A 20,932-nucleotide genomic window follows, 5' to 3' on the forward strand; every position below is an offset into this window, starting at 1 on the left:
GCCCAACATGTTTTCCTTTGAATTGCTGATTGCTTTTCTCTGGGCATTTGTGCAAATTGCCTCTCTTGCAAAACCCAGGTTCTATCAGCTGCAGCTCCTTATTCCACTGGAGGAGAGTTTGCTGGGAAAATTCCAGTCATTTCTGTATAAAACCAGAGGTTTGGGAGCAAATTGTATCCTTGGGAGGGTGATATAAATACATTTTATTTTGGGGAGGATGGGATAGGAAAATGGAGCTCTCCAACAGCAGGAGATTTACTTTTTTTTTTTTTTCCCACTAAATTAAATAGAGTTATAATTATAGCAAAGCATTTTGATTGCTCCCAAGGGGTTATTTTTAGCATTTTGTTTAGCAGGAAATAAAAACAAATTTGGGGGGGGGGGGGGAATGATGGTTCTGAAACAGAGGAAGGAGCTTTCCCTTCCCTCCCCATCCCAACCTGCATGCAAATGAGCTGCATGCAAATGAGCTGCATGCAAATGAGCTGCTAATTGTCCCTGCTGGAGATATCGATAGGTGGGGATAACAAATCCAATTTCTGAGCTTTTATGGGCTCCCTTTGCTGAGGGGCACGGAGGGGCTGTGGCACAGGGGGACAAGGGAGGGTGGCATTTCCATGGGACCATCCTGGGAAAGCCTTCCCGGGTCAGGGAGTCCAGCACGACCCCAGACCCTGCTCCTGGGTGACACTGTGAGGTGACCCTGCTCTGTGGGGTGACCCTGCTCTATGGGGTGACACTGTGAGGTGACCCTGCTCTGTGGGGTGACATTATGAGGTGACCCTGCTCTGTGGGGCGACCCTGCTCTATGGGATGTCCCTGCTCTGTGGGGTGACATTTTTGGGTGACCCTGCTCTGTGGGGTGACATTATGAGGTGACCCTGCTCTGTGGGGTGACCCTGCTCTATGGGGTGACACTGTGAGGTGACCCTGCTCTGTGGGGTGACCCTGCTCTGTGAGGTGACCCTGCTCTGTGGGGTGACATTTTTGGGTGACACTGCTCTGTGGGGTGAACCTGCTCTGTGAGGTGTCACTGTGGGGTATCCCTGCTCAATGGGGTGACACTGTGGGGTATCCCTGGTCTATGGGGTGACACCGTGGGATGTCCCTGCTCTATGAGGTGTCACCGTGGGGTTGTCCCCTCTCTGTCCCTGCTCTCCAGTGTCCCTTTGTCCCACAGGCCTAGGTGAAGGCCTTCTTGCTGCTGGGAGTGGCCAACCCTCACCCAGGATAAAATTCCCTCTCCTTGCTGTTTGTAGCTGGAGTTTTGGGCTCTACTCCGTGTCTGCCCCCATGCAGGGGCTGCTTTGGGGTCCCTGTGGGTCCCTTCCAGCCCGAACCATGCCATGGATCCATGGATTCAGTACAGAGCTCTCAGCCACAGCTGCTCACTCTGACCCTTCTGCTGGCCAGCATTTCTGGATGGAGACCTCCCAGGAGCCCAGAATTCCATTTTGCCATCAAATACCCCTGGCATGGAGCTTGGTGTGGAGCCAAGGGAAAAACAGGGATTTGGGGATTTGGAGATTTGGGAATCCAAATCTGTGAGAGCACAGGAGGTCACTGTGGGGATTCTGCTGCCATAGGAACAATTTTAGCTTTCCCTCCAGGTTTGCTTTTAAGATGCTTCAAAATTCCTGTGCTGAATCCAAGGAGCAGCCCAAATGTGTGGGGATTTTTTAAGGAGATGCTGTTTAGGGCTGTGATTCCCACAGGCACTCCCAGCAGGCACAACAGTTTTATAAACACATTAAAGTTAATTTTGATGTCACATTTCAGGGCCAGGCTGAGCAACCTGTCCTTCCTACCCTCCAAAACCCAGCACTGGGCAGGAGGAGCAGGCTGGAATTTGGGCAGCACAGGGATGATGTTGCAACAGGGATGTGTGGAGTTTATGACATGAAAAGTGCAAACCTTGGCAAAACTGGGAAGGCTCTTGGAACAAGAAGAGAGCACAATAATTAATCCCCACTGGTGCTTTCTTAACAGCAAAGACTTAGGAATTTTTAATGAATTTGTTGGTAAGCTCAAAAGGAGCTTTAAAGTTCCATATTTTGAAATTTATGTATTTTAAAAATCCTCTTTACCCTGAGAGTCTCTGAGGAGGGAAGTCTTCCCAAGCTGTGGGGAACAGAGGCTTTGAATTGTGCTGTTTATAAACCCTTCTTTATAAACCTTTGTGACCACAGAGCTGGGGCAGCTCAGGAACAATCCCAGCAGTGCCCACACTGGGGGTGTGTGAAATTCAGTAAAAAAAAAAAAAAAAAGAAAAAAAAGAGGATGATCCCAAAGGAGGAGTTTTCTGGTTCTAAATTTTGGAGAGTTTGGCAACTCCAATTCTGGTCACTCCATTTGGGTGAATTGCAGAACTTTGATTGCTCCTCAGTCTCAGTCAGTCCACAGCCAATTTTTTATTTATTTGTTTGTTTATTTTTAAATCCTACCATGACTTTGGATGTTCTCAGCCACAGCAGTGCCCTGTCCACTTGGGACCTCCCACAAAGTCCTTGATCTCAGGGATATCCCATGGCTGGAGGTTGATTTGAGCTCCTTTTGTCCCCTAAGAATTCAGTCTTTCAGCAGCAGGAGGTGTCCTCAGATCCTGCATTAAGAGGGGTGAAAAAAGAGCATTTCATTCTCATTTCTGTTTTATTCATCCTCATTATATGGATATATTTTATATATATGAAAAATATAAAATAATACAGGATATTCAATTTACAATATGTTATTTTCTAAGTCACATTCCTTCTTTCAGCTAAATAATTCTATTTATTTGTCTTGATTCCTCCTCTGAGGGTGAGGATTCTCAACCCTTTACTCAAAATTATCACTGAATTTGCAGCATTTGTTTGTATTCCTTCCTTTCCCAAATCTCTACTCCAGTGTTTGACTGCCATCATTTGGAGCAGGGATTTTGAAAAAAGACTTTAATGCTGATCCTTGCTACCACCATTATTTCAGGACAAATCTTTTATCTCAGGATTTTACCCTTTTTTTGTTGTGTTGGATTTTTTTGGGTGACTCGTTACATCCAATAATGTTTCACTGCCATTTTCATGAATACTTTTCTCACCAGGTGTCTCTACAAATTCCTTGCTGTAATTCCTCACTCTCTGGGGCTGCCGCTTCATTTTCCCTGAGCTGTTCCTTTGCAAGGAATTGGGCTGAACATCCCAATTTTCCTTCAGAACACGACACAAGTCACGATTTGTGCAGTGCTTGAGAGCAGTGCCATGAATTTAAAGCAGGAGGAAACCCCTTTCTTTTCATTCCCTTTGATCTAAACATCAATATTCCTGTTTATGACAACATTTTCTGATCTGATTCCACGGCACAGAGCTTGCAGCTCAGCGTGAGCGTGGATAAATCAGCATCCTGCCAGTGTGGGAGCTTAGTGAAGGGCTCTATTCCCAATCCTGGTGTTATATTGGGCAAAACCCCAGCTGGGGGGAAAAAAAACCAGTGGTTTCCCTATGGAACAGCCTTGTAAAATGTGAGGATGAAACCAAGTGGGTGTAACTGATCCCCCACTGAAGCTCAGAGGGATTTGTTTAATGGTTAAGATTTTCCTCCTGAGGTTTGGGGCCGACTTCTCTGGCAGGGCTGGGAGCTTTTCCAGCTGTTTGTTGACATAAATTTCCCTCTTCTTTCCATGTTCTGGCTCAGAACAGCCACGGGACTGGTTGGATGCAATCCTGTTTGGGGTTTGTTTGCTTGGTTCCCCAGGGACAGGAGGGCAAAGCCTCCCCCAGGAGCAGCCCAGGCCGCTCTGACCTGGGGACTCAGGAGCTCTTGGTGCTCAGCAGCAGGGTGGGAAGGCAGCTTGTACAGGAGAATCAATCTGTTCCACTGGGCATCTGCTAAATCCCTCTCAGGGGGGAAAGGATGGAACCCCAGGGAGAAATCCCCTTTTCCTGCCTGGCAGAAATCCCATACATGCTCTGAGGGAAAGAACAAACGTGCAGCAATACTGGAAGCAGATGAAAATAGGAAAAGAAATAAAAAGAGCTGTCCTGAAGTGTCCCCATTCCCCCTTTGTTATCTCCTTAACTTTGCTTATTTAAAGGCACACCAGACATCCCACAGGAAAAAATGGATAAAAGCAGGATCAAGCCCTGGTTGTCATGCTGATAAATGGTTATCACTGATTCACAGGGCTACTCTGTGCTGCTTTGGTGTTGTATTGCACTAAATTGGACTGCAAGACAAAAGGAATTTGGGGGTTTTTTTTCTGAATAAAACTTGTAACTGAGGCATCACCTTGGTCCCACATGGGGCTGCTCCCAAAATGTGATGTGGCTGTAGATATCCAAGAGAAGCAGCTGCCAGCACCAGGTTACAGCTCTGCATGTGGAGTAGCTCTGGATTTAACTGGCACACAATTGATGGGCATGGGTTTTTGGGGTAAAGCTCCCATTTCCCCCCTTCTTTGGAATCTCTGGGCAGTCATCCCTCATGGGCAGCTTGGAAAAAACTCTCCCAGAGGAGCCAGGGCAGCAGCATCACAGAATTCTCCACAGCATCACATTCCTTGGGCAGCTCAGGAGGCACCAGAGGCCACCAAGCTGACACAGCAGGCACAGAGCTCCTTCCACCTCCTCAGGCATCCAGCACAATGCATGAACTAAACATCCTCAGCACCTGGTTTGGCAGCAGGGCTTTGCTGGAGATAAACTGGCCTGTGAAACTCCAGCCTGGCTCTGAGATTGTGAGAATTAATGCATTTATCTGAGGGTTAATGTATTTATCTGAGGGTTAATGTATTTATCTGAGGGTTTCTTGTAGGGTTCGTCTCCTCTAGAAAGGGGAGAACAGGTCTCAGTGGCCATGAGATCAAACCACCCTGCAGGTGTCTGGGCTTCCTTTGCTGAGCTTGGGGTCTCAGTTTCCCACCTGTGCTGCTGAGAGGACCAAAAATGTGTCCTCCTGCTCAAAGAGCTTCCTGGTGGGAAATGTCACCCAGCAATTCCTGCCTGTCTCGGCAGGGGCATCCTCACCCTTGTAAAAGCAGCAGGAAAGGCTCTGAAAAGCCAGGATAACCTCTTTGTCCCAGGGCTGGTAACAATGGGCTTGGCACTGCTGAAGGATGGGGTTTGAATGTGGGCTGCTCATGGAACAGCCCTGGAATGTCTCTGTGAGCCCCAGCAGCACAGACACCCTGGAGAGGAGCTGCTGGATGGGACAGTGCCCATTTCTGACCCACAGAGGGGCAGCTGAGAGGTGTTTCAAAAACTGTGATTCCATTTTCAGTCTCATGAGAAGGGTGAGACAATACAGGTGTTCTAGTTCACACCATCACAATCAGAAGCCAACTATTTTTAATTACAATACATTATAAGCATTTCTTGGCCTATCAGCTTTTTGCTGTGCCATTCTTTAAAGCCAGCAATCTAAAATTACCCCTCTGTGGGTCCCACTCCAATGCATCTTTCATAGTTTATTTCTCCAAAGTATCTGGTCTGATTTGCAAGGCCATCCTTTGAAACTTGTTTCTGGTTCCATTTCTCTCTCAACAATGTCTGTCCTATTCCATGGCATTTCTAAGTCAGCATTTCTTATCTCAAGGTTTGCACACTGCGTGGGCCTTGTGTCAGCCCTGAGAACTCTCCACAACCCCATTTCCCACAGTTCTCCATCCATCCCAGCTGAAATCCTCCACAAAACCTCTCCAAAACTCCTTTTGGACAATACCCTTTGCTTGCCCCAGAGATGGGGCAACTGAGAGGCGTTTTGAAATCTTTTATTCTATTTTTGGTTTCATGTGAAGGGTGAGACAACACAGATGTTAGAATTCATACTATCACAATTGGAAGCCGACTATTTCCTAATTATAATATAATTATAAATTATAATACATTACATAACTTTCTACAAATCCATTTCCCACAACTCCTGTCCTTGTCTGTGGGTTCTCTGTATTTATTTTCTACCTCTGTCAAGGTCGGGATTGAAGGCACTTGAGGTGGTATTTCATATTTGCACTCAGGTGTTTATTATTTCTTATCAGTGAAACAGCTTCACAACCATGAGCTCTTTCATTAGCAAGGCACAAAATGGCAAACTGTCTCTTGTTATGAGGTCTTTTAAGACTAAACTATCCAATTAAGAAATGACACCGAGATTATTTTCCCTTTTAACCCAATAACTGATCCCTCAAAGCCCACAATGTGGACTTTTCTGTCTAATTACAAAACCCTACCCAAACCCATGAAGAGGAAGGTAAAGAAGAACAACTTGTGTCTGCTCTGAAACTTCTATCTTGCTTCATATTTATTTCTAAATTCTAAAACCCCAAACTCTTAAGTTTTCCACCCTGTGAGATTAGAGGATGGAAACCTGCAATAACCAACTCCACACCTGTGATCCCAGTGCTGTTCATCAATTTTGGAAGCCTTCTCCACACCTCAGGTCAAGTGCAGTGTTCCCTTGTGGTTCTCCTGACATTCCCTTGTGGGTCTGTGCCTTTCAGCACACAAAGTTTCAAATTCTCACATCCAGGGTCCCACCCTTGCCCTCTCAGCAGTGCTGCCCCCAGGCAGAGCCACCCCCACATTAACCCCATCCTCACTTGTCTCTGCTCTAAAACTTCTACCTTGCTTCATATTTATTTATATTGTAAAACCCCAAACTCTTAAGTTTTCCACCCTGTGATCTTACATGGTGGAAATAACCAATTCCACACCTGCAATCCCAGTGCTGTTAAATCAATTTTGGAAGCCTTCTCCACACCTCAGGTCAAGTGCAGTGTTCTCTGGTGAGTCTGTGCCTTTCAGCACACAAAGTTCCAAATTCTCACAGCACAGAAAGTTCCAAGTTCTCACATCCAGGATCCCACACTCCCTGTCAGCAGCGCTGCCCCCAAGCAGAGCCACCCCACATTAACCCCATCCTCGCCTCCCCCGTCTGCAGCTTGAAGGCCGTGCTGATGGGGAAGCCCCAGGACAACACCGTGGACTTGTCGGGGATCCCCCTGACCCTGAAGGACCTGGAGAGGGTCACGTCGTACCTGGAGCACAGCTCGGAGCACATCGACACGGTGGAGCTGTGCTTCACCGAGCTGACGGACGAGATGCTGCTGCAGCTGCTGCCCGCCCTCTGCGGGCTGCCCCGCCTCACCACGCTGGCCCTCAACGGCAACCGCCTGACCAAGGCCATCCTCAGGGACCTCACCGAGACCCTCAAGGACCCCAAGAAGTTCCCCAGCGTCACCTGGATCGATCTGGGCAATAACGTGGATATTTTCTCGCTGCCCCAACCCTTCCTGGTCAGCCTGAAGAGGCGCTGCCCCAAGCAGGGGAATTTGCCGACCATCCTGGAGTTTGGGGAGGGTCAGGTCAGCGATCTGGAGGGGCAGGAGGGGCTGGGGGACAGCCAGGAGGAGCTGAGGGCTGGGCCAGGCCAGGCTGGCGGCACAGACTGGGAGCAGATGGACAGAACAGCCCAGGCTGGGGAGCTCCCTGGCCCAGAGCAGGGTGCTGCCACAGCACAGACATGATGTCCAGCCCTTGGGTGGGCACCTTGAGCAAGGATGACTTCAAACCTCAGAGCTGCAGGGGTTCTGTTCCCACTCCTGGATGCTCCAGGAGTCCCAGTGCTGCCTTCCCCCTGTGCCACGAACGTCAGTGATTTTCTTCTGGAAGAACACATAAAAGTGATCACGTAGAGTGTTTGTATTTTCTAACAGCTGGCCAGGTGTTTTGAAGCATTAGTGGTGTGCTGTGCTTTTGGCTCTCTCAGAAATGCATCTCCAAGGGGCTGCAAAACCTCAGAAGGGCAAGAAAAGGGAGCGGGGAGGTTCCCTTCAGTGCTGGATCTCAGCTGCTCCCCACATGTCATGGACAGACAGCAGCCACCCCAAAGGGACCTGCCTGGGATAAACCTTCAATCCTTCCCACTCCTGACTTCAGGAATCACTGGTGAGAGGCCTGGCTCCTGAGACACAACAAAAACCTGCTCACACACCAACCAGGGGTGCTCCTCTCAGTATTGTGAGCCCAGCCCAGAGGGAGAGCTTTGTTTTCCTGGGGCAGGGTTAAATCCCAGCCTGCAGCGTGCCTGGACACCACCCTCACCTCCAGCCTTAGCAAAACCAGGCTGGCACCTGTGCCTGCCCAGGATTTTTCCAGTAAAACCCAATTTCCCACCAGCTCTAAAAATTCCTGAGCTTTTAATGGGAGCATCTGATCCATTCTGGGAGGGACACACAAATCTTGGAGTCAGGGCTCAGGAGCGTCACTGACAAAAAGAGACCACGGTACTGAAGGGTTAAAAAAGGTAAAACAAGCCTGGGGTTCATCCCCTCTGTCACTGCCACACAGCCAGCTGGGATTTAAAGCCCCAGAAAGCCTTGGGGTCCCTTGGCCATGGCTCTTGCCCCCTGGACCAGAAGTGCTTTGTTCCTAAAAGGTTCCAGTTTTTTCTAAGCCAGGGCTTTGGGTTTATTTTCAGTGGGAAATGGATCAGCCCAGAGCAGCAGGGCTGGAATGTGCACTTTGGCTTCTTGGAACCAGAATTTCATTGGATCCCAAAGCTGGGGGAGGGCAGGAAAGTGGGGAAATTCCTCTGTGTGTTGCAGGAGCAGAGCTGACTCCCGTTGCAGGGGGAGCCTCTTTGCCCCAAGCCCTTCCCTGGGCAGCTCCCAGCAGTGACTCCAGCTTGGCTTTTTTTGGGTGCAGACAGACTTTTGGTCCCATTGGCTCTGTCCATTTTTCCAGGCTGCCAGTGGTTGTTTGTCCTCCATTTGCAAGAAGGTAATTTAGAACAAACTCTGCTACTTTTAATACATTTGGCATCAGTCAGTATGATTTGCATGTATCCAAGCCTTTTTTCCTTATTGTTTTTGTTTTTTGGTTTTTTTTTTAATTCTAACTCTTTCCAACAGGCATGAAAAAAAAAAAACCAAAACAACTTTCCAGTGAATATGGAATATTTCTGTTTGAAATAAAGGAGCTATCCATAAACAAAATAAATGATAATGTTTAATAAAGACCCAGTGTTGAATTTTCCCTTTGTCCAGGTTGAATGCCCAGGAAAAAGCAGAGGACAGGCAGTGCTGAGAGCTGCTGGTCTGGTTTCTTCAGGGGGCTGGAGAAATAAAGAGCTCAGTTTATTGCCTGGATTTACCAGGGTGGGCACAAGCTGGACACAGAAGCCTCATAAAAGAATCTTTTAAATATTAAATATTGTCAGTGTGTAAAATAATGTGGGAGAAAGGAAGGCTGAGAGTGGGGTAGTGCTCCACAGGGTGTTCATGTCCTGAAGGCAGAAATGCTCTTTATTGCACCATGGGCTCTGTCCCAGCAACAAACCATGGGGGCCAAGGAGCTGGGGGAGCACAGGGGGATTTAATCAAGAACAAGATTTCTCCTTGCAGAAAAAAAGAAAAAGAAACTGCAGCAATTTCTCCTTTCTACCCAGGTACTGGGCTCTGCTCCTCATGCACAGCTCAAGCCCCTCTTTCTGTTTAAATTATTTCAATCACAAGCTCCTTGCTGCAAGGTTTTTATTCCCTGCTAAGTATTTGCACAGGACCTGGGGCCTGAGGGGCTGCCTGGACCCCCCAGTTCTCAAATTCCCAAACCAGAGGCATTTTGCATTTAGAGGGAGCTCTGCATCCTTTATTCCTGCTTTGCCCCATTCCCTCACGGACAAAAACCACCCAGGAGCTGCTCCTGCCACATTTCCCCTCCAGCTCAGCTTCCTCCTGGCTGGGAAACACATCAGCCATGGAGAAATGATTTCAGTATCTCCAAAGGGAGATCCCACAGCCTTTGCCCTGTGCAGGTGTTGCAGTGCTCGAGCCACCTCTGCTGCACTGGCACTGACAATATCCCTGTGCCCAGAGGGGATTTAGCCCTCCTGAGACAGAGAAAGAGCTGGAAAGGGATTTCTGTCAATAGATCCGTGCATGCTGGAGGATGCACCAAATTACTGCCATGGAAAAAGGGGGAAAGAAAAGCTGAGCTGTTGTAGAGGGTTGGTTATAAAAGCTTTGGCTCATCAGTGCCTCCCTCACAGTGTGGATTAGCTCAATTATCCACTTAGTGCACTTCAGGATAATGATGATCCTGTGGGCTCAGCACTGAGTGGGTTTGGTTGGGTTTTTTTTTAAGAAAGCAGAGTGAGAAGCTTCCCTTCCCAGCTCATCAACATCAGAACAAGCTCAGGGCTCACTCCACATATAATCAATGTTCCCTGGGCTGCTGCTTTGGGTCAGAAGCTTTTAACTGGCCTTACATGAAGGATTCAAGGACTGAAAATCACTGCTGTTAGAATATTAAAACACAATGAGGTCATTTCTTGTCCAAGAGAGGAGGAAAGGGCCACCATAAAATAAATAAAGCATAAAAAGCCTCAGCCTGGCTTGGTTTGTTCTCTCCCCAGCAGCACCACAGCTCTGCCTGGGCATCAAACAAACCAGTCTGGGGAGGAGATTTATGGGCTCAGCAACAAAAATGTAATTGGAAATCATTCTGTGCAGATTGAGGAGCCCACAGACAGTGAGGGGAATGGAAACAGCAGGCAGGGAATGAGAGAGGGGTGGGAGAGCCATGAAGGGCTGGTGCCACGTTCCAGAGAGCTCCTGCCAGCTGGGGGATGTGGGAAGGGTTTGCACCAAGGCTGGCTATGTTTTAAAGGTGGTTTTTCATTTAAAATGAGGGTTCCTTTGCCAGAGGATGGGTGGGAGCAGGAAAGAGGGCTGGGAAAAGTCACCCCTGAGCAGGGAGTGTGTGGGAGAGCACAGGGAGACATAAAAATGCTGCTGGGGTGTCCAGAAGCACAAAACACTTAGGCCAAAAGCATTGCTGCTGCTCAGGGGCAAAGTCAGCAAATGTCAACCCAAAACTGCCCAAACACCAACCTTTGCCAGAGGAAGAGCCAAAAAGTGACCCAAAGGATCAAGGGGATGCCATGGGAGGCAGCAGTGGCTGAGGCTGCCCCAGGCAGTGCCACCACTCTGGGTTATCCCAGTACAGCTGGAGAGGGGCAAAGCCCCTCCAGGGCCCCCCGTGGTCCATGCCCCTGCCCCAGCATCAGGAGCTTTGCGAGCTCACACTCAGGGCCTGCAAACACAAAGAGTCCCTGCTCCATCAGCTGGGATCTGCCATTGCCACGGAAACAAATTGACCTCATTAGCAGAATTCACACGGCAAAGCTCAGGGAAAAGGGGTAAAAACAACTGACCCAACCTCTGCAGTGAAATGTTCCCTGGTGAGCAACAGCTGAAACCTCCTCCCAACCTCTGTGGGACAAGGATGTCAGCCTTGATCCCACTTTTCCTCCACGCCAAGGGCAGGGGGGTTTTTCTGTGCCTGGGGATGATTTCCACCAGCAGCTGTAAGAGCAGAGGAGCTTTCCAGCTCTGTGAAATGTCTTTAACAGGAAATTGTGAAGGGCAGAGCCACCCCTCCCAGTGCTCTGACTGCCTCCAGCCTCACTTCCTAGGGAGGGCCCAGCTCCAGGCACATTAATATTAATTATAATTAATTATCATGAATAAATGAAGGGATATCCCCAGGCTGGACAGGACTTGGAACAACCTGGATTAGTGGGAGGTGTCCCTGCCCACAGCAGAATGTTGGAGTGAAATGGGCTTTAATTCCCCTCCAACCCAAACCATTCTGGGACCTGTTTCTACAAAATGTTAGCACAGGGTTTGTTCTCAAGGAGGAGCACAAGAGCTTTGCTCACTGCAGGAATCCTGGATCCCAAGCTGGCACTGCAGGAAAGGTATTTAGGAATAAAGTGTCATTTCTGATGTGCCAGCTCCACCAGCCATGGCTCAGTTACCCCTGAAGGATGGGGAATTGGAGGTGCTTTGTTTGCAGTCCCTTCTGGCAGTTCTGGCCATGCATTTTTTATTCCCCCCTTTTTTATCCCCCTATTTTTATCCCTTTTTATCCCCCCTCTGTAAATACACAGAGACACAGCTGGTTTTACCTTCAGCTCAGCTGATGGCTTTACATAAAACTGAAGAGCTGATTTAATAGAGTCAGAAAAGATGCAACCTGTTCACCACAGCCTTTAATTATGTGTGCAGTTTGCTGAGTTTTCTGGGCTCCTAATAGCTTATTGATCCTCTGGCTTCTGGGCCATCCTTTTTCTTTGCTTTTTATTAACTCAGTCTGAGGAGAAAATAAACCTGTGGGCTGGTTTGCATCCAGCACTCCAGTGAGTGCACGTGGCAGCTCTCAGGGAGCTGTAATTGGAAGGACAAATAGACTGGAGGTTTACAAAAGAGGAGAGAAATATGAATATTTAATTCACTGCAGGTTTGGTCTGGGCATTTATCACTGGATTTTCAAGGTGTGTGATGTAAAACCACTTCATTGCTGACTCTCCCTGTCAGCTCTGTCCTTCTCCAGGGAAAACCAGGGTTCCTCTGGCTCTGGGAAAGGGTTTGGGGAGGTGCTTTGTGATCAGGATTTTGCAAGTAGCACTCACAGCCATCCTAAACACAATCTACATAAAGAAAACCTCAAAGCATCTTCCTACAGGCCCAGATTTATGGAACAGACATGCAGAGACTCAGGGATGGATGGAAAACCATGGGATATTGGGCTGCAACAGATGGGGACACCCAGCAGCATCACCCAGGAATGAGCTTCCCTTGGGCAGCTGCTCCTTGCCTGGTCACTCAGGTAAAGCTGCAACTCCAGCTCTTCCAGGAATGAAGAACAAAGCACTAAAGACTCAATCCCACTCTGGGAGCTGCTGCCCCAGGGCTCTGACTCCTGATCCCACAGGATTCCACTGCTGGGGAGTTCTGCATGTGGAGAAACAGGCAGAAAATCCCAGGAGTGGTCAGGCCTCAAACACACAGGACAAAAGGCCTCTGCTTGGGGCTGTGTGCATTTCCACACCCCTTTCCAAGAGGAGAACTTCACCATTCCCTTTTTGTTGTTGCTTCATCTTCACTGGACCCACCTGCTTATGATCAATTCCAAGGCTCAGCATTTTCCCAAGCTGTGCTTTCCTGCAGGCTCAGAGCTCCCCTCCACCACAGGCACAGAAACAGCAGAGCTGGGGGCTGAAATGCAAATATTGTCCTTTTTAATGTGCCAACCCCCAAAATGGGCTGAACTTCCAGGGCAGGGGCAGCCACCAGCCCAGAGCTGTCCCCTCACCCTGGCGTCACATCCATTCTTCAAACCATTTTGGTGTTGGTGATTTTTCAGCCCTGTTCTCCTCCCTTCTTTTGTCTCAGCTCCAGCCTCTGACCTGTTGCCAGGTGACACCACGTTGTTGCTGTCATCTGCAAAGCCCTTTCTGAAGCATAAAAGCAGCACCTTTGAAATCCCTGCCCTTGATGCAGCTCCTGTTTTGCATTTCCAAACAGCCTGGCCCTGACACTGAAGCTTTATTTCACCTCCTGCAAGCACAGAGCACCTTCCCCCAAAGCACAGCAGCAAACAGGCTGGTGGGGAGGTGCCTGGAATGATTCAATTAATTAAATTCAAAGTGCAGCTACCTTGGTGCAGGGGCTTCCCATCATTGTGCATTTCAAAGCTCCCACCTCACCCCCAGCTCTGAAACAATTCCCATCATCTCCCCAGCAGGTATCCCCTGGATTTCACTCAGCACAAAGAGTTTCTTATTTACTGCCATGGATGAAAGGAATAAAATACCTGATTTGACACAGTCCAGGAGAATTGCTTTATCCAGTGAGTGACCAAACCCTCTGCCTGCTCCCAGCAGGGCTCCAGCTCCAGTTCCTTATCTGCCTGAGGTGATGTGGAGCACTGCAGACTGCTGCAGGATCATCAGATGGAGGCACAGATGTGAAACATTTCTATTGGGTATTTCAGCTGCTGCTGCATTCAACAGCTCACAGATCACCTCAGCACCAGCACTGCACTTGCTGTCTGATAAGGGCTGATAACCAAATTACCATTGGTGCCACTATTACCTTGACTCAGGTGTTTATTAATAAAGTTTCAGCTATCCAGGAAAATTTGTTATTTTTTATTATGGCTGATAACCTCAGGCTTAGCTGGAAGTTTGTCTTTAATGTGCTGTTAAACCTCAAGCCTATTCCCTGCTCAGGGACAGCAGCACCCAACAAACCCAAAGCCAACACTAACAAACCTTTAGGTGCAGTTTGCAAGTGCACAAAATGCACAAAAAAAACAAGAAAATCAAACCTAGAGTGACTATGTGACAGGATCTGGGAAAGCACAAGCAAGAAAGCAATCAAACAAACTGGGAAGTAAATCAAAATGATAAAGAAAACCAAGGAGAGCCCAGCAAAAAGCCATAGGCAGCTTCAGAAACATCAATGATTATTTGTTTAGAGTTTGTGTTGCAGCTGGGCTGTGCAATGATTTTACCACAAACCATTACGAACCAAAAAAAAAAACCTGTTATGGAAAAAAATCCAAGTATTGACTTGCAAAAACTAACAGGAGCCTAACAAACAAAAATCTTAATTATTGGAGATTAAACTTTTAACATCTCTATTTGATTAAAACAGCAGGGATTTGAAGTCAGCCTGCACTGAGTGATTTGCTCATTTGCATTTTGTTCAGGTTTCAGTTGCACACAGGTGCTGGGCTGGGGGTGTTTATTGCCTCAAAATCCACCTGGAGCAGGCACAGCCTGGCAGCTCCTGAGCTGCATGGGAGGGAAGGGTAATGAAGGGCAAATCACTCTTTATTTTTGTCAAATAAAAATAAGTTTTAACTCTTTGGCTTCTCATCACACTCAGAGCAGGAACACACTGGGGTAGGCCCATGAGCTGCAAGTTTGCACAGCATCAAAAGCTCATCAAATGAGCCTTTGCTGGTCCAACACTAAGACACATTAATTAACAGCTAATTAAAGAGTGACATTATCACTGTGTGTGGGATTCTCTACACAGTAATGAAAGTTGCAAATCTTATTAGAAACAGGGAAGGAACCAGCAATAAAACCGAGTTTCCCCCAAAGAAGCATCTTCAAGGCTGCAAAAATCTTTTCTTTCAAATGCTCTGAGCTTGGTCACTGCCCCACCTTGTGGGCTCCAGTGTCAGGAGGCGAAGCAGGACAGATGTTACAGCACAGGAGCAGAAAATGCTCAATGCTCTTTAAATGCTCTCCTTGCATGCCCTAAATCAAACCCCACCTGGTCAACCCTCCCCACGTTCAGCAGGTTTGGAATCAGTTCATGACAGCTGGGCAGATTTCAAGCGTAAAATGAAGGCACTAAATGACATGAAGTGACAAAGAAGGGGAATGTTTGTCCTGGCAGAGCATTCAATGATGCATTAACCTTGTCCTTCCTCACAGGAACACGTGAAATATGCTCCAGCTCTGGCAGCACAAGGTCAGGGGGGTGCCAGGAACACCCTGAGCCTGAAAAAGGCCAAAGTCCCCCTGGTTATTTTGAGTTTTTGCTCTGAGAAGCTCAGGAGTTGCTGCCTGTGATATCTCAGAATTTTTAACAAAGCATTTGACATCCTTTAGCTGGGAGAAAACAAACCTGTGACACTTTTCTTGCACAACACCAACAGCAGCTCCTTTGTGCCTCACATCTCTGAGATGAAGGAGAGTTGGAAAATTAACAGCTCCTCCTCCTGCTCTGAGGGGAAAAGGAGTGAAATGTCAATATTTAGGATTTCTTGCACTCTGAAAAGCTCAGGCACACAGGATATCCCTTCCTCCCTCCTATTTAAGTAGCTACAGCTCCAACTGCCTCAGCTGGAACAGCAGCCACCAAGGCAAGAGAGAGCTGCTCTTTGCATTGCCATTAATAGCTGGCATGCATTAATTACAGTAATTTATGGCTTTGCATCAGTGATTATTCTCATGCTGCTGCAGATATGATTGCTTTACAATACTAATCAAGAAATGAGGATGGTAACCAGCATTTATGTGAAATGTGGAGCTTGTGATTTACAGCGAGGCAGTTCTGCCCCTGTGGATCCTCCCCTCCTCAATCCCAGCCCCTCAGCACAGATTTTGGGGATAATCTCCATGTTTTCTCTCAAACAGTGATTTGAGACATGGCACTGCCATCTCTCTTATTGCTAAAAGCTGGCACTCAGCCATTCTTTGCTTTGTTGCATATTTTTTCTTTCTGCTTTAATCTTTTCGTCTATTTTAGATTTATCCAGGATTGTTGGCTGATGTTGAGTGCCAAAGGGATTCCTGCCAACTGTTCTTTTTAAACCTTCAGAAAATCCAAAATAATTGTGTTTTAAAAGCAGATTTTTGTCTGCTGTTTATTCCCCAACACGAAGTTTTAAGTGCTCCAAATGTAATCAAAACAGAATGGTTTTATTTCCCTTCCCCTCAAGCACCATGAAATTATCTGTGCTCCCCTGGAAAATCACAGTAAAATGTTGAGGGCATTTGTTATGTTTGAAAGGCACCATTTTCTAACAGAAATAACACTTTTCCATTCATTAATCTCAGCAAAAACCCAGCCTGCTAGAGGATCCCTGCTGAGGAACTTGGGTTTTGATTAGAACAATAAAGAAGTGATGCTAAAATGAAACTCATGGATATTTATCTCCAAAACTGCACCCTCAATAAACCCAGGTAAACTCAATATTCAAGTTTTCCCAGATCAACTTTGCTGTTTTAATGAGTTCTAACACTAGAAAGCAAGAACTTTAAAACAAGTTGCAGCAAACCTTCCTGGAGCAAATTCAACAGCTCATTAAACAATTTGCTGATTATTTCTGTTTGCTGGGGGCATGTGGCTACTTTTACCTCCATGGTCTGCAGATTCACATTTAAAAAAGGTGGATCCTTGTGCTTTTTCAGAGCTTTAAACCCATTTCTATTCTCAGTGCGTGTTATAAGAAATACAAACATTTTCTAATACACAAGCTCCTAAAATCAGGGAAAAATAAGCTTTGGTTCTTTAAACACTGGGAACAGAATGTAATCTTAATTGAGCAGAGGAGTAACCTGTTCTCCATAGTGCTCAAATCCTTTCTGATTAAGAGCAACTAATTAATTCCAAATGTTTTACCTACTCCATTGCCCAGGCTGAATGTTTTTATTAAGCCCTGGCTATACTACAGAAACAATTCTAGGAAAATCCAGATTAATTTACCTGCATGTTGTAGAACCAGGAGGTTTCTCTGAAAAACACTGAGCCTGCTTTTCTGAACACTAACTTTAAGAGAAATTCCTGAAATTCTGCATTTCATGCAGTTATACCTCAGGCAGCACAGCAACCTGTGCTTTTGGAGGGACAGGGACACTGCTCACAGCACCTTCCAGTCAGAAAATCCAAATTAAAAGCAATTCAGATCTTCACCTGAACTCCACAGGGAAGGCAAAACCAATCCCAGGCTCTGCCACTTGGAGCTGTGCAGTGAACACTGATTCCCCCTTGGCAGTGACCACAGGCTCAGGAGGAATTAGTTTAATTAATAAATTTTGCAAAAAAGCCTTTGCAAAAAGCACACCCTAAAATCCTCACTGCTGACACCAGGTGGGCAGAAGGCTCAGCACCAGCAGTTTGGATGTTTGGAGCACCCAAGTGCTGAACCTGCCAGTTCTGCTGACATAATTACTCTAATTGGGAGGTTTGGCCTCAAACACTGGGCTTTAACTCTTTTAAGCATCTCCAAGTTGCCAAGATTCCCCCTGACCCTTGAACTCTGCCTCTGCAGCAGATTTTAAATTCAAGTTTGACATCCAAATGACAAACAGCAAGCCTGCAAACAAGCTACAGCTGCATTTGCTGCCCTGGCTGTCAAGAGTACTGAATCCCTGCAGTAATTACACTCTTGGTGTCTTCTTTAAACTCTAATTACCACACTAAACCCCACTGGCATCATCTGTGGTGAAAATTTTGCCATCTGGGTGTATCTTCTTCATCTAACAGCACATTGCAGGAGTGCCCAGTTTCCTAAATGCAGTGAAGTGACAAAACAGTGGGTTTTTTTTCTTTTTAAAATTATTTTAATGCACATGTAATAAAACATTTTAACTGTTACCACTTTGTAATAGGCAGAAAAATGTTCTGTCTACACAAAATCCTCAAGCCCAGGTGTTTTGTTGGAGTCCTTCTGCCTCAGAGATGTTTCCAGCAGCACCACCTGGAACACAGGAGCAGGGTCAGGTAACCAGCCTTAATTATCATTAATGCATTTGTTAGTGAGTCAGATATCATCAGAAAACCTTTTGCTCACCACCAGTCAATCTGCCGGTAATTCCAGCAAGTTTGGGTTAGTTTCATCATGTGATATCAGAAATTGACACTTTTATCTGTCTACAGTGCAGTAACAGCTGCTCTCACACATTTACTGCCTCTGCTTTTGCCTAGAGCTCCATTAATTATACATTTAGAACAGAAACTCTGCTCTAAATGTATCATTGTGTCTTTCTGAGCCTGCAGCCAAAAGCCACCACGTTCAGCTAGGAGCACAATGAATATTGAACTCACCCAGCAGATTTTCCTGCTCTGCTGTCTCAGTGCCTGCACAGGACTTGGGAAGAGCTGTCCCATCAGTGGGGGGACATCAGCCACCAGCACGTGGCAGCACAGCCCTGCAGGCTCTACCTAAACACATCAGAAAATAAAGATCAGTCTTAAAATTCTAAGGAACACAGACTCAAGCTCCTTATAGCCTATAAACCCCATTCTAAATTGACATTTCACCTGGCACAGAACTCTATAAAATGCACTGGGAGCCATCACTCACCTTCCTGTCAGGGCCACCTCCCCAGCTGCTCCTGGTCCTGCAGTGTCACAGGCAGGTGGGAAGCGCAGCTCTGCAGAGGAGTGGGACAGAAGGAAGGTGAGATGTGTTCGTGGACAGCAAGCTGCCTGCTGGCCCTACAGGATCAGTCTGGAGGTTTGAGCTCCCGTGTGCAGCTGCATTTCAGACCAGAACCAGGGTATCGTCAGTTCTCGCATCTGACGGCACTTCCTATTCCGGGTTATCATCATCAACAGCCGTTAATTAACTCCTCTAATTAATGACTCAAAACACCAGCTTTCATCTCAAACAGTTGTACAATCTCCCCTCTGTGGATGAAGCATTAACTCTTGTGTGTACACAAACAGTTTTATTTAGTTTTTATTTAACTTAAAATGTAATTTTTACAGATTTTTGACTTATAAAGGCCTGGAACCCCTTTTAACAACTTTGCACACCTTAATGTAAAAAGAAAAAAATTAACTTACTCTTTACTTCAAGTCATCTTTCTGCTGTGGGAATAATAGCAAGAAAAGTGTTACTAGAATACTTTTAAACAGTATAAAGTAGGTTTGTGCAAGGAAAAACAAGAACAAAACCAGACCCTCATGACCAACTCTGCTTATGCTTCCACCCATGTTGAAGTTAATATGAATCACTGAAATATTTATATCAGACAGCTATTAGTACTCAGCAATCCTCTTTAAATAATTCCAAATGAGGAAGTTTAAACTATGTATACTTAAAGTAATATAAGAATGCAGCTCGCAGGGTAACATTTACCAACAAGGCAATTTTCAAACTGAAATCGCAAACACTCCAATGCTGTGGGTGTAATTTTTAATTACACAGAAAGGGTCTAGCACATCGAAAAATTAAAAAAAGGACCCAATTACTGATTTTTTATGGCTGCAAGGCCACAAAAATCCATGGACAGCGCTGGATGCCGAGCACTCCGCAGAGCAGCGTTCCCAGCACTGCCCCTCACGGAGCCCCGGGCAGGGCCGTGCCAGCAGCGCTCCCCACACACACAGCACCAGCCCAGCCGAGCTCCGAGCCCTTCCCGACTTACCGGGGCGGGGTTTCCGCGGTCTCGGCGGGGTCCGGGCGCTGCCGGCGGAGTCGCGGTGCCGCTGCCGCCTCCATGGTGGCCTGATGGACAAGGGCCATGAGGGTCGTGAGCCGCCACGCGCCGCGAGGCCGCGGCCCCCCCCGCCCCTCCAATGGTGCGGCCCGGCCCGCGCGGCCCAGGCAGGCCCGGTGGCCGCTACCACTGCCGAGCTGGGGGAGCGAGCGCTTCAACTCGCTCAGCGGTACGAGCGCTTCGCTCGGTACGCCGGGCCTGCGCCTCCACGCTGCCCGCCCTGCAGGCCCCGAACCCGGCCCTGAGCCCTGTCCCGGCTCCTCTCACCTGAGCGGCTCCAAGGGCACGGGACGAAAGGGCGCGATTTCCCTCTGCGGCCATTTATAAAGCCTTGGGCCGTACCACCCCGAGCGGGGGCGGGCTGTGCCACTGCTCCACAGGCGGGGGGGAGCCGAGGCTCCCGTTTCCTCCCGTGTGGGCCGTGAGGGCACCGGGCGGGCGGAACCGCGGGGATCGTCCAAACCCCGGCCCCCCCAAAAAACAAAACAACCCCAAAAAAACCCTAAACCAGGTTTAGTCACCTCCTCAGGGCACGGACAGGTGACAGGCTCGGGCAGGGACCCTCATGTGGCCAGGCACAGCCCAGGGAGCACGACCCTGCCCCGGGTTCTGCCTTTCCCAGGAACGCTGGAGAGGTCGGAGCGATTTCAGGCCACTTTTATTTAGAACTGAACAGTTGGTTTTAAATAAAAGTTCCATTCTTTTCTCATTGTGTCATCTTGAACTGAAAATAGGGGTGTTTTGGTGTCCTTTTCCCTCTGTTAAGTGCATCAGCCATCGTTTTAAAAACAAAGCCACCTCTGCTTTAAAATCTCACCCTCAAGACCACATGTTCAGTCAGCCTGAGGAACTATTTATCAAAAATCCACATTTTCTAAACAGCAAAAACTTCCCTATAAGAAGGACTAGTGTGGTGCTGTAACAAATCACCTAAAATTCAGATCCTTTAGCAAGAGCCAAAGCCAACGTTCTCCTTTTTTGCCATTTTCAACATAAACACATTTTAATGAAATACACAGGTCCCATCTCCCTATTAAACATCAATTTCTGCATCAAATTCTTGTAGGTGATGATAGCTGGGAGGTGAGTGAAAAATCACATTAGCTAAGGATTGAACAGCTGAATACAAAGAGAAAGGAACAAA

At 47.3% G+C, this 20,932-nt stretch overlaps 1 protein-coding gene, 1 long non-coding RNA gene and 2 other non-coding genes across 9 annotated transcripts in view; 1 reads left to right on the forward strand and 3 right to left on the reverse strand.

Moving 5' to 3' along the window:
- Positions 1–8,991, forward strand: part of LRRC75A (leucine rich repeat containing 75A) — a 57,520-nt gene extending 48,529 nt beyond the window's left edge. The window contains exon 4 of the mRNA XM_066563606.1: positions 6,913–8,991. Within this exon, the coding sequence (XP_066419703.1) occupies positions 6,913–7,498 (586 nt within the window). The 3' untranslated portion in view covers positions 7,499–8,991. The remainder of the gene's footprint in view (positions 1–6,912) is intronic.
- Positions 2,387–20,076, reverse strand: LOC136565153 (uncharacterized). Of its 6 annotated transcripts, XR_010784812.1 has the most exons (10): positions 20,056–20,076; positions 19,717–19,796; positions 19,133–19,156; positions 18,648–18,717; positions 18,389–18,505; positions 17,940–18,041; positions 15,464–15,562; positions 13,632–13,755; positions 12,931–13,033; positions 2,387–2,602 (listed from the first exon to the last, which is right to left on the reverse strand). It is a non-coding gene; the product is annotated as an uncharacterized lncRNA (long non-coding RNA). The 6 variants fall into 6 exon arrangements; XR_010784813.1 differs by lacking the exon at positions 13,632–13,755; XR_010784815.1 differs by lacking the exons at positions 12,931–13,033; positions 13,632–13,755.
- On the reverse strand, positions 18,113–18,186 carry LOC136565277 (small nucleolar RNA SNORD65). The gene has a single exon (XR_010784837.1). It is a non-coding gene; the product is annotated as a small nucleolar RNA SNORD65 (small nucleolar RNA).
- Positions 18,826–18,899, reverse strand: LOC136565273 (small nucleolar RNA SNORD49). The gene has a single exon (XR_010784833.1). It is a non-coding gene; the product is annotated as a small nucleolar RNA SNORD49 (small nucleolar RNA).
- Positions 20,077–20,932: the final 856 nt, after the last annotated feature.

The sequence above is a fragment of the Molothrus aeneus genome, chromosome 20 (genome assembly GCF_037042795.1).
Source record: "Molothrus aeneus isolate 106 chromosome 20, BPBGC_Maene_1.0, whole genome shotgun sequence".
Lineage (NCBI taxonomy): Eukaryota > Metazoa > Chordata > Aves > Passeriformes > Icteridae > Molothrus > Molothrus aeneus.